General features: G+C 43.0%; 1 protein-coding gene across 3 annotated transcripts in view; it reads right to left on the reverse strand.

Moving 5' to 3' along the window:
* The window catches only part of SLC9A6 (solute carrier family 9 member A6), a 48,822-nt gene that overhangs the window by 9,092 nt on the left and 25,676 nt on the right, over positions 1–14,054 (reverse strand). For all 3 annotated transcript variants that reach the window (XM_073641297.1, XM_073641296.1, XM_073641295.1), the window contains exons 11-15: positions 9,966–10,077; positions 8,369–8,522; positions 7,057–7,087; positions 3,270–3,349; positions 2,170–2,275 (exon numbers count right to left, since the gene is read on the reverse strand). In XM_073641297.1, the coding sequence (XP_073497398.1) occupies positions 2,170–2,275; positions 3,270–3,349; positions 7,057–7,087; positions 8,369–8,522; positions 9,966–10,077 (483 nt within the window). The remainder of the gene's footprint in view (positions 1–2,169; positions 2,276–3,269; positions 3,350–7,056; positions 7,088–8,368; positions 8,523–9,965; positions 10,078–14,054) is intronic.

Genomic DNA, 14,054 nt, shown 5'->3' on the forward strand with positions numbered 1-14,054 from the left:
CACGGTACATTACAGGGTCTTAGCACTACGGTAAATAAGATCAAGACGCTGTTGCCTCTCTGACATCACTTCCTGCTCTGCAGCTATTGGCTGAAGCTCCATCCTTCAAGGGGTGGGCCTAACAGGCGATGTGCTACTTCAGCCAATAGTTGACAAGCAGGAAGTGATGTCAGAGATGGGAGTGACATTTGGGCCACTTCCATACCGCCAAGTAACATGCAGCCATTTTTGTTGCCTTACATTTGAGAGGAAAAGTATTTATGATTTTGGTAGGTGAAATGACCCCTGTGGATCACTTTTGCTAATGATGAAACTGAGCCGGGAGTTTTACTTTAACGTAACATGTACAGTGCATTATGGTAACTTATTTTTGCTTTCCCACCTTAGCGATTTTCATGGACACTTTGCCATTACTTAGTATTTTTGTAAATATCTGTAAAAATTGAATAGGCCTCCTTTGTCGAAAATGTCTAACTGAACATGGCATGGTCCATAGTAAGTAACCAATGGCAGTGCAGCTTTAATTTGTGGAGCAAAAAAAACACAAACAACAAGTAATGTGCAGAATATAAGAGAAGAGAAAATAAAATAAAAAAATCAATCAATCAATAAATCAATTAGTTTATTGAATGAAAATGATAGAAAAAACGCTTGTATTAGTAGGGACACTGCGATCCCAACCAAACAAATACACAGTTACATAGAACGAAGACATTAAGTGGCTGAACCGATGTACTGGCATTGAATAAAATGAATAAAAAGTATACAAAAGTAAGTAAGTACCAAAATAGAAGTATAATGCAACACACAGGCACAATAATAAATTGTATCAAGACTGGAAGTAAAGAGCAAAACCAATCAGAAATAACACACAGAAGTTAAAAAGGGTTGTTCGGCCTTGGGCTACAAGTCTGCAGTCACTCTATGTGACTGCAGACTTGTGAATCCTCACATCGGACACACTGCGTGCTTTAAGGATTCTCCAGGTGTGTTACCGCAAGTATGTGATTTGCACATATGCGGTCACATGCCGACTAGATGGGCACAATCTCGCTCAATGTAAGAGTATTGAGAGAAGCCGGATACAGTCTAGTGGGAATGTGGTGGAAGAATGCAAATTGCATACTTGGGGTCACATGACCGCCGATCCTGGTGCCGGCCCCAGAGAATCCCCATAGTGTGCAGCGCGCGAGATGTTAGGATTCACAAATCTGCAGTCATGTAGAGTGACTGCAGACTTGTGGCCTAAGACTGGACAGCCCCTTTAAATAAAGATGCAATGGCATAATGCATATACTAAGAAAGTGTAAGGGCCTGAAAAAAGCCTAAAACTTTAAAGACAAACAGCACACAGTAAAAAGTTAAAGGACCAATGTGGTAGAAGGTGTGTCACCCACCAACACACCCGACGTGTATTTTGCAAGTGTAAAGAGTACCTCCGCTTTCAAAAAAATCAGCGATGATATTGCAGGACTCTGCAGTATGATCATTTTTCTAAATCACTATTAGAGGTTTTTGTTGTTAACCCGCAACATGGATATCTTAGAATCAGTGCTGTAGGCTGCACTAAACTGAGCAGTGTCCTGCCCCTGCTGCAGGCTACTGTACTCAGTGCAGGAGTGAGCGTCATAGGATCTTACAACGCTCGCTCCTGCACAGACGCCGGTAGCTAAGAGCGCAGATCAGGACGCTGCCTTGTTCAGTGCAGTCTACACCACAAACTTTGGGAGACCCATGCTGCAGGTTAACAGTAAAATCCTCTAATGAAGTGGATCAGAAAATGCACGCACGCACAAGCTTCAAGAGATTTGAAGATTTAAAAAAAAATTGGGCAAAGGTAGGAAATGCTTAAAAATACCAAAATAATCATTACTTTGCATTTAATGTCTTTGCTGCTCCAGCACTACCACCAGTCACCACTGCAGCCATGTCATCTTAGAGAGCGGCAAAGAGGAAATTCTGGAGCAGCAGGGGCATCAGAGCGTAAGTATTGCTTCTTTTGTCATTTTTATGTATTTCCTACTTTTGCCTCATTTTGTAAAAATAGACACCACCTTAAAAAATAAAAAGATTGATGACCGTTTCCGACCAGAACCTAGAAACGAGATTACTAATAAACTGAAATACACTTGCCATAAGCATCTAATCCAACAGGAATGAGCATCTTACCTCATAGGCTTGAGGACTTGTTAGGCATCTTGCAATGGGGCCACAACAACTGGGGAGTGTAGTGGAGAGCGGAGGCCCGCTGTGTGTTAGCAGAGGTTTTAAATAGCTACAAATGTTGAGAAAAACTGCAGAAACATTCAATTCACATCACAGAAGTACAGCCGCCATTTATGGGAAACACCTCTACTAATCTGCACTCTGATATTTTGGGGACCAGCCCTCGAGTCCCATACAGGATGGAGGAATCCTGATCAATAATATTCAACATCTGATGCGTAAATGATTAAATGGCAGATTAAATCCCAGCATTTCACAACTAAGCAAGTCTCCAAAAGGAGCCCCCGTAAGCTATGTCCATTGTGCAGAGGCCAGTTACTTTTTTTTTTTATTTTTAGCCAAAAGGAGAGAGTATCCCCCCTCCCTTCCTTACTGCGTGGCATTATCCTCTAGAATGCCTTCCTCCTTGCCTCACTTCCGGCATGCTCATCCTCTTCCTGGCCATCCTGATGATTCTCTGGCTCACGGTCGCTGTTCTTTCATAGGCTCCTGTGCTCACCTGCACACCAGCCAGTCCCAGTAACCCAAAGGCGCTTACCCTTATTGCTCACAGGGATGGGGTAAGTTGCATGTAGTGCTTCTGTTCCAAATTGCCTGGAGCAGAACCACTTTGTCATCTGACCTCACCTTCCCAATTCTCCCTGGCCCTGACCTTCTTCTTCTCCTCCGCCTGCCCTGACCTTGGCTGGTCTACTTCTGTGAATGATTTCTACCTGCCGTGACCCTGCCTGTCAGACTACGACTACTGCATTGGTAGCCACAAATCGTGTCCTCAGTATATGTACATGTTAATCTTTGCTAAAGACCCGGAGATTTCCTTTGGGGAAGTCTGTACCTCCTTGAAGAGGTTACGATTTTCCAAATCTGTAGTACCCAATGAGTCCATATTGCCCTCAGTAGGCCTCATGGCACCTGTTAACGCCATAAACCCTGGTAGGAAGTCTGCAGAGGGATTACAAAAAACATCCTTCTATGATATCAGCTTTATATGAAATGGAAGCATAGAGAATGATATCTGAAGGGAAACAGAAATGAAAGGATACTTGTGATCAAAGTTGTACCAGAGCCTAAAAATCCAGGCACTCTCTGCTTTTGTACTCCTCCGTTCACCCTCCGGAAGTCCCTGTAATAAGAAAGGGTTAAAAATCCCACAGAACATCACTTACACCCACTCACATGCCACAGTACAGTCTGAAGCTGCACATAAAGCAGAAGAAATAGTGCCCAGACTAGCACAATGCAGGTCCGGCTACCGGCAGATGATGGGCAGAGGACCTGGTACTAACTACAGCACAGGAAGCAACGCAACGGAGTATAAATTATCCTACAACTAGACACCTAAATGACTTGTAAGGGAAATGGGCATGTACTGTGCAGGGAGGGGGAAGAGGCGAGCTGTGACCATCACCTATTGTGAATGGTAGGTTCTGTTATGTGCCACCAGCTTTGTAACAAAGCTGTTACCTGTCATTGTAATCCTGGCTGTGATAATAAGAAGAGGACTGGGAAGTTACTTGTGCAGGACAAGAAGTGTCAGCCTGTTATGGAGGATGGTGTGAAAACGTTAAATAAGTCATTGTATTATGACCCAAACCCTCTCGCTAGAACTCAGTCATCTTCATCATAGATAATGAATGGAGAGGCAGGACGCGTTCGTTACTATCAGCCATATTCAACCCCTACTGGCCGGGAGAACCATGGGAGGGGAAAAATCTCCAGGTCAGGGTCCCAGCAATCTAACAATTATCACCTAGACCGTGGATAGATAATATTTTTTCTAGAGACTGACATATATATCCATACACACACATATACATATGCATCCACATTTTATAATACAATGGGGAATATAAGTATTTGATACACTGCCGATTTTGCAAGTTTTCCCATCTGCAAAGAATGGAGAGGTCTGTAATTTTTATCGTAATTACACGTCACCAGTGAGAGACAGAATCTAAAAAGAAAACCCAGAAAATCACATCGTATGATTTTTACATAATTAATTTGCATTGCAGAACTTAATATTTGGTACAGAAACCTTTGTTTGCAATTACAGAGGTCAGATGTTTCCTGTAGTTCTTGACCAGGTTTGCACACCCTGCAGCAGGGATTTTGGCCCACTCCTCCATACAGATCTTCTCCAGATCTTTCAGGTTTCGGGGCTGTCTCTGGGCAACATTGAGTTTCAGCTCCCTCCAAATATTTTCTATTGGGTTGAGGTCTGGAGACTGGCTAGGCTACTCCAGGACCCTTAAAAGCTTCTTACGGAGCCACTCCTTAGTTGCCCTGGTTATGTGTTTCAGGTCATTGTCATGCTAGAAGACCCAGCCACGACCCATCTTCAATGCTCTTACTGAGGGAAGGAGGTTGTTGGGCAAAATCTTGTGATACATGACCCCATCCATCCTCCCTTCAATATGGTGCAGTCGACCTGTCCCCTTTGCAGAAAAGCACCCCCAAGTATGATGTTTCCCCCACCATGCTTCACAGTTGGGACGGTGTTCTAGGAGTTGTACTCATCCTTCTTCTTCCTCCAAACACGGTGAGTGGAGTTGATACCAAAAAAGTTCTATTTTGGTCTCATCTGACCACATGACCTTCTCCCATGCCTCCTCTGGATCATCCACATAGTCATTGCCGAACTTCAAACAGGCCTGGACATGTGCTGGCGTGAGCAGGGGGACCTTGCCAGCCCTGCAGGATTTTAATCCATGACGGCGTAGTGTGTTACTAATGATAATGTTTGAGACTGTGGTGCCAGCTCTCTTCAGTTCATTGACCAGGTCCTCCCATGTAGTTCTGGGCTGATTCCTGACCTTTCTCAGAATCATCCTTACCCAACGAGTCAAGATCCTGCATGAAGCTCCAGACCGAGGAAGACTGATAGTCATCTTGTGTTTCTTCCATTTTCTAATAATTGTGGCCAACAGTTGTTGCCCTCTCACCAAGTTGCTTGCTTATTGTCCTGTAACTCATCCCAGCCTTGTGCAAGTCTACAATTTTGTTCCTGGTGTCCTTAGACAGCACTTTGGTCTTGCCCACGGTGGAGAGTGATTGAGTGTGTGGACAGGTGTCTTTTATACGGGTAACAAATTCAAACAGGTGCGATTAATACAGTTAATGAGTGCAGAGTGGGAGGGCTTCTTAAAGAAAAACTAACAGGTCTGTGAGAGACAGAATTCTTGCTGGCTGGTAGATGATTAAATACTTATTTCATGCAATAAAATGCAAATTAATTATGTAAAAATCATACAATGAGATTTCCTGGATTTTTATTAGATTCTGTCTCTCACAGGTGAAGTGTACCTCCGATAAAAATTACAGACCTCTCCGTTCTTTACAGGAGGGAAAACTTGCAAAATCGGCAGTGTATCAAATACTTATTTTCGCCACTGTACAGTATATTACATACATATACCCTTCATTTACATACACATTTTTATTTTAAGCTTTGGATTTCTATATTGACATTTGTAAACATTTTTTGGATTCTTTCTGACATGTTCCCACTTCCCGCAGACACAGCGCTCTGCCCCTTTCTCCAGCTGTTAGCACAGACTTTCCTGGAATCTGGAGATACGCAGATATGTAGGACAGTGATCCCTATCAGATTACGCAGCTTTTCTTCCATGTTATTTGATCATGAAGGAACATAGGGGCGCAGTGTCTGTGGATGAGGAGAGTCGCCTACACAAACATGAGTGGGTGCGGGAGTCTGTTTGCATTGCTGTGACGTTACATCACTAATGATCCCCGGCTTGTTTTACATTAACTTTCTACGTCTCGCCGTAATGTTCCTGCACTTTGGCGCCTAGTGACAAGTGTATATTATAGGGAGCTCCTGTCACCGGGTACTATAAATCCTTGTCTCTTGTGTGACATTATGATCGGCCATATTTGCTTTTGAGAAAGACTAATGACAAACAAAACATCCAAGAATTTCTCAGACCTTGCTTTGTGGTAATATTGGTGCTGGAGATGTGTCACTGCCATTATTGTGCAGCAGCCTCGGGGTCTACTTATGGGCGCTAAAGGCCCCCATAAAAACATTAGGCTAATGCTGGTCAAACCTGCAGAAATGGCCGACAATCTTATGTTTATGGGGACCTTCTAACATCATCTGTTGGGGCAGAACAGGATCGGACATATTGACTTACAATGCCCAATCCTTTTATGCTTGAATTGTGCTTTACTGACTTTAGTAGTAAGTATGGTATAGTAGGCATCGCTTCATTCTGCCTGCCAAAATGGAAAAAGTGATACCAAATGAATATTCCAAAAAAGAAAACTTATATTGATAAGTTATCCCAGCTTTGCGGAGTCCCATCTGAATGCAGCAGAGGTGAGCATGCTTGACCTATGCGCCAATCACTGTCTATAGTACTGGCAGAACTAAGGGAGCGCTGTACTCCGCCATCACCCATAGACAATGAATGAAGTAGAGGTGCACTTCTGCTCCGTTCAAGACGGGGCTCTGCACTATTCCAGTTCTTGGTTTCCGGAGCCCCGATATTAAGATCGTTGCAAGACTCAGTGGGGGTCTTTACCACAGACCTATAGATATCGCTGTCACTAAAGAATGGGAATTGTGGCACAGGAATATGGTACAAATATGCCTCATCACTTTAGGCTGCCTCATAAGGGGAACTTGGTGCTTTTTTTTTTTCATTTTTTTTTTAACCATTTGTGGCTTTGACCTTGACATTAAGAGGGGCTTCTTTCCCTTTAATAATGTTATCACACATCATAGTGAAAACAAATAATGTTCCCATGCGAGAAGCCCATCAAAAACCATGAAAATGACATTAATAACATAAAAATGAATTTTACCACTTGGTCAAGGTCCGCATCTACGCCGACCCTGGAAAAGAGAGTAATACAAGGCACAATTAGTAAAATCCGCACACAGTAACATCAGACACATTATAGGCAGGATCAGGAATAAGAAATATCTGAAGTCACAGGACTCATCACATGCCAGCCCTTCTCTACAGTCTTTATCAGCTACCTAGACTATCAGAAAGGGAACCTATATGGAGAAGATCCTACAGATGGGGCCTGCAGGCTACGGTGTGAAGACCCCCTTATGGGGCAAACCAAGGGGGTTTTATCTCTCTGCTGCAGCTTTAGCAGAGGAGTATGGATTTGCTTGGAAAACTAGTGACACCTAGTGGTCAGTATGCAAAAAGCAAGTAGATGACAGGCTATTTGTCATCTGGATCATAATATATATATGCAAATATGGATGAAAACAGTGTTGGATTCAATTAACTTACAGGACATAATATTATTTAATCAAAGAAAAGTGACCCCAGACTAACACCCTTGTGAGTGGAAAAGAAGCAGGCTTGCCACCTCGGTGGGTGCGATGTGCACGGGCACAATTAGTGGGATTCCCACCATTATCACACGTGCTACAGCAGTAAGAGGCTTTCTGCCATACAAATGCATTGCATAAAGTATGAAGCAACAATTATAATTATTCACTTGTCATTTCTTTATTTTCTCAGACCTGACTTGTACTTGCTGACTGCTTATTGCAGTTATAGGATTTACATTGTCAGTATTTTCAGAGAATTAATTATGTTTTGAATAATCTCTGTTTGCAGTGAGTCAATAGGAACTTGTGGTTATGGGACAGAAAGGGGTTTTCATATAGAAGACCTATCCCTGAGGTACGCCATCAATATCTGATCGGTGGGGGTCTCATACCCAACACTTAATGGGACTGAGATACAATACCAGATAGAGTCACAAAATGTACTGAACCCTGCCTGGTAAACCGGGAATGGGATGCAGGACTTGCTCCACGGCCCCTTCTATTAGCTGACTGATTGAGGAGAGCGCCAGGAGTCAAACCCCCTCATTTGGTTAAGTCTTTCCTTACATGAGCAGGGAGAAAGTAAAGGACTGCAGTAATTCAAGTCTCCCCCAGTCTGTCTCCTATTGCAATGATGTGTGAATGTGAAGTGCATGCACACATCATGGCAATATGGGACATATTTGGGGGAGGTGGGGGGAGACTTGAATTACCGGAGCCCTTTACCTTCTCTCTGCTTATGTAAGGCTTATCTAGAGGACTAATTTGTTAACGTTTTAAGTCAAAAGGCCAGGAAGTACAAAGAGGATTACAGATCCATACCTGATATGTAAGCATGACAGCATTGGTGTGGTGCCTCCCCCAAATACCCACACAGTGAAAAACACTATTAGGAGGGTGGTGGTGAACATCATCTGTCTAGCATAGGTGGCAGTGTCTCGAATAGCCAGGGCAAAGGCCATTGCTCCACGTAAGCCTGAAGAAAGGGATGAAAAGGAATTAAAAAATGCAATTAATTTTAGTTTTCAGTAGATTTGTCTTCTTATGTAGTAGTGCCTCCCTTGCTTCTGTTCTACCACTTGAGGTACATTGTGCAACTTACACCTCTTTATTTCAGAGTGAAATATTTTCTATTCTCGGATCCTTTCTTACAATCAATATAAAAAGAAATTGTCTAACGGAGTTTGACAGGAACATTTTGAAGCCAAATACCTTCTTGTGAAAAAAGAGGTTTCGGGAATTAGAAGAAAAAAGTAATGTCTGCTTTTGCGGAAACAGAGCCATGATGTCACGTAGTGACAAGGGACTGTGGACACCTTCTCTCGAACTTGGGACGTCCTAGGCTATCCCAGTCCCCCGGATTACCCCGGATGGTGGAGATGCCAGGGTCTCATACCTTGCTATGCTCCTATCTTACCCTTATCTGATCCCTCCCCTACACAGGGAGCTGTGAAGTTGAAGTGTATAGGCAAACACTAACCAGACAGACAGGGTAAACAGACAGGGATAAAAAAACTACAATCATACAAATACACTCACAAAATAACAGAGTGGGAAACAGGGGAGGAATAGGAAGGGAGAGGATAAGGATAGACATGCAAACCAACTCCATGCAGCAATTTCCTGAAAAACTCTCCAACCTCCTACCCCAAAAACTGAACTTCTACTTCATCACCAAATCAGGTAGTGCTAACTATCACTGGCAAGGTCAGAAGAAAGGAGGAGGGTTCTTATAGCTGCTGGGATTGACCTACTCAGAACAGCTGATACAACCCAAGAAAGAGAACTCCAGGAGTCCAACTAAGCAGTTTAACCTATCAGCACCAGAGCAAAGTAAGCCAGAACTGCTAATAGGACGGGTGATGCCGTTCTAACTGCCGCAGGTGTATGTGTCACCAGATGCAGCAATGGTCTGACCCCACTCTGTCGCGGTATCCCCGTGGCACATGATGTCTGCAGGCCGTGTCTGATATTTCATCGATTATATTAGATGAAAGTCCGCTGTAGCTGCAGATTTCGACAGGACTGCTGAACCTGCAGATTTCGACAGGACCATCCATCTATCTGATGAGTATGGGGGGCAATAGATGTCAGAAGAGAGAAGGATCAAACAGTCGGAATTTCATGCTTTTATTTTCAGAGGAGATAAGCCGCCACCACACAAGTCTAGCCTCGGCTAAGTGGGATAAGGATGTGTACACACAGGCAGTATTTACTCAATGACATTGAGATCTGCAGCTCCGCTCAAAACTGTGGATGTTCTCTGCAGCGAGTGGATGAGATTTTATAAACGGTCATCGCTTCAGCTGCTACTGTGGGTCACAAAGGGATTTACGTCTGGGTATCTGTCCCCTTTAGCATAGAGGAGATTAGCACTGTCATGCGTCCTTGCAGTCTTTGCCCTAGTGAGCGGTCATACCTGCAAACATCATCATGTGCTGGAAGTTAGGGCTGATCTTGTTCCTTCGCCCCAGGTTCAGTAAGAAGGAAAGTGGATAAATATTAGCAGCTCTTCCCAGGAAGACGGCAATCTGTATGACAAACATTAAGGAAACTGGAGTCTAAATATTATTAACGTGTTGCTGTGGTCATAAACAATATAAGAATTACAATTCCTATGGAAAATGCTTAACTGAGCTCTCATTACCAGAGACGGACATTCTCTCCCTCCATGATTTACACTGCAGCTCTGCTTGTTTAGATTGTGAACAAGCACAGGCTCTGGAGGAACTTCCCACATAGAAGATTTGCTGCACATCTCTCTTATTGGAGATTTCACCAAAAACAAAGGGTGAAACCCACAATAAATTTTGCCTAAACAACTGACTTAATGCAGATTTTAAAATCTGCAAAAAACACCTTAACCCCTTTACCCCCGAGGGTGGTTTGCACGTTAATGACCAGGCCAATTTTTACAATTCTGACCACTGTCACTTTATGAGGTAATAACTCTGGAACGCTTCAACGGATCCCGCTGATTCGGAGATTGTTTTTTGTGACATATTGTACTTCATGATTGTGGTAAAATTTCTTCGATATCACTTGCGGTTAATTGTGAAAAAAATTGGAAATTTGGCGAAAATTTCGCAATTTTCAAAATTTTAATTTTTCTGCCTTTAAATCAGAGAGATATGTCACATAAAATAGTTAATAAATAACATTTCCCACATGTCTACTTTACATCAGCACAATTTTGGAACAACATTTTTTTTATTAGGGAGCTATAAGGGTTAAAAGTTGACCAGCGATTTCTCATTTTTACAAACCATTTTTTTAGGGACCACATCACATTTGAAGTCACTTTGAGCGGTCTTTATGACAGAAAATACCCAAAAGTGACACCATTCTAAAAACTGCACCCCTCAAGGTGCTCAAAACCACATTCAAGAACTTTATTAACCCTTCAGGTGCTTCACAGGAATTTTTGGAATGTGGAAGAAAAAAATGAACATTTAACTTTTTTCACAAAAATGTTACTTTAGACCCAAATTTTTTTATTTTTGCAGGGGTAACAGGAAAAAATGGACCACAAAATTTGTTGTGCAATTTCACCTGAACACAGATACCCCATATGTGGGGAAAAACCACTGTTTGGGCGCACGGCAGGGTGCGGAAGGGAAGGAGCGCCATTTGAATTTTTGAATGTAAAATTTGCTTGAATAATTAGCGGACGCCATGTTGTGTTTGGAGAGCCCCTGATGTGCCTAAACATTGGAGCTCCCCCACAAGTGACACCATTTTGGAAACTAGACAGCCCAGGTAACTTATCTAGATGTGTGATGAGCACTTTGAACCCCAAGGTGCTTCACAGAAGTTTATAACATTGAGCCGTAAAAATAAAATTTTCACATTTTTCCAACAAAAATGTTTTTCAGCCCCCAATTTTGCATTTTCATAAGGGTAACAGGAGAAATTGCACCATGCAATTTGTTGTGCAATTTCTCCTGAGTAAGCCGATACCCCATATGTAGAGGAAAACCACTGTTTGGGCGCACGGCAGAGTTCGGAAGGAGGAAGGAGCGCCATTTGACTTTTTGAATGTAAAATTTGCTTGAATAATTAGCGGGCCCCTGATGTGCCTAAATAATGGAAACCGTCCCCCCCCTCCTCCCCCCAGTGACTCCATTTTGGAAACTACACCCCTCCAGGATTTTATCAAGGGTTATAGTGAACATTTTGAACCTAGAGGTACAACACAGAATTTGATAACATTAGGTCATCATATTGAATAAGTTGTCATTGGTCTTGAGTGCAAGTGCTCGCTACTTGAGTTTGCATCGGATACTCAGGTATGCACCATGTATCGCGGGTGCTCAAGTGACATGCTCGAGTCCCTGCCCCGCATGTTTCACGGTTATTAGACACCCCAAAAAAAACATGCGGGGATCTCTCGTGCATGGCAGGCAATCCCCGCAAGGTTTTTTTGGCTGTATAACAGCTGCAAAATATTTGGGGCGGAGACTCGAGCACCCGCTATACTCGATGCATACTCGAGCACCTGATGCAAACTCAAGTAGCGAGCACTTGCGCTCAACACTAGTCGCCATATCGTCGTCATTTTTTTTCTTTACTTCTGAAAAAATCCCAACCCCAACCTTAGCCCAACCCTAACCCTAGCCCAATCCTTGCCCAACTCTAACCCTAACCTAACTCTAACCCTAACCCTAGCCTAGCCCTAACCTAACTCTAACCCTAGCCTAACCTTAACCTAACCCTAGCCCAACCCTAACCTAACCCTAGCCCAACCCTAACCCTAGCCCAACCCTAACCTAACCCTACCCTAACCCTAGCCCAACCCTAACCCTAGCCCAACCCTAACCCTAGCACAACCCTAACCCTAGCACAACCCTAACCCTAGCACAACCCTAGCCCTAGCACAACCTAACCCAAACCCTAGCACAACCCTAACCCTAAAGTTTATTTTTTACGCCGTTCCTCGTGTGGTGTAAGTGATTAGACGTCTTTATTCCTCGGGTCGCTGCGATTACAGCGATACCAGATTCATATCGGGTTTTTATGATTGACAGCTGTCACACACTAAAAGACGCAATTTTTTGCAAAGAATAGTTTTTGCAACGCCATATTTTGAGAGCTATAATTGTTCAATATTTCGGCCGATAGAGTCATGTGACGGCTTGTTTTTTGCGGGACAAGCTGACGTTTTTATTGGTACCATTTTCGGGCACGTGACATTTTTTGATCACTTTCTATTCTGATTTTTAGAAGGCAGAATAAACAAAAACCAACAATTCAGGATTTTTTTTTTTTGCTGTTCTGCGTGTGGTAAAATTGATAAGGCAGCTTTATTCAGGTTAGTACGTTTACAGCGGTACCACATTTATATATTTTTTATACTTTGTCGCTTTTACACAATAAAAACTATTTTATAGAAAAAAGAATTGTTTTTGCATCGCTTTATTCTGAGAGCTATAACTTTTTTATATTTCAGTTGTTGGAGCTGTATGGCGGCTTGTTTTTTGCGGGACAAGATAACGTTTTCAGCGGTACCATTTTTATTTACATTCGTCTTTTTGATCGCGTTTTATTTCATTTTTTGCTTGGCGGTATATTTTTACAATTTTTTGAATTTTTTTTTTCACTTTCTGACATTTTTATTACTTTCACTTTTTGCAGCCTAATCGGCTGTATAGCACAGGAATGCAGAACCATCCCTGTGCTATGCAGCCTGTCAGCACTGCACAGGGAGAAGTTACTTTCTTCGTGCACTGCGCATGACCAAAGCAACTTCCAGCCTCCTGGTATCCCGGATGTTGTCATGATGACATCGGGTCACCATGGCAACATCCGGGACCGAACTCAGATGCCGCGGGACGCCTGCAGAGAAGGTAAGTATAGCGCTTACCTCCTCTTGCCACCGGAATGCTGTGATCGATTTATATCGCAGCATTTCGGGGGTTAATGTGCAGGGAGCGGTGCGGGACCGCTCCCTACACATAGCATCGGGTGTCAGCTGTAACAATCAGCTGACACCCGGCAGCGATCTCGCCCCCACCGCTTGTGAGAGAACACGTCCTTCGAATTCAGAAAGAAAGTTACACCTGAAAGTTCCCAATGAAAAGCCGTCTATGCTGAGACAACCCCTTCAATGTACATCACTGATGCCTGTGTATAAAGATACTGACACCACCCGAAATATACAGCCAAAAGCTACCTTCAGTGTAAAAAAGAACACGGAGTCCTAAAAGTGATGAACTGACAGCACAGAGCCCTGATCTCAACATCATCCAGTCTGTCTGGGATTACATGACGAGACAGAAGGATCAGCACAAGCGACAGCCACAGATCTGTGGTTAGTTCTCTAAGATGTTTGGGACAACCTCCCTGCCCAGTTCCTTCATAAACTGTGTGCAGGTATACCTAAAAGAACTGATGAAGGCAAGTTTGATTTAGATATCTATTTTGTTCATTCACTTTGCATTTTGTTAATTAATAAAAATAAACTCTTAACACTTCTATTTTTGAAAGCATTCTAACTCTACAGCATTTT

Source organism: Phyllobates terribilis, unplaced genomic scaffold (assembly GCF_046119375.1).
Source record: "Phyllobates terribilis strain yellow unplaced genomic scaffold, ASM4611937v1 Scaffold_7__3_contigs__length_470593459, whole genome shotgun sequence".
Taxonomy (NCBI): domain Eukaryota; kingdom Metazoa; phylum Chordata; class Amphibia; order Anura; family Dendrobatidae; genus Phyllobates; species Phyllobates terribilis.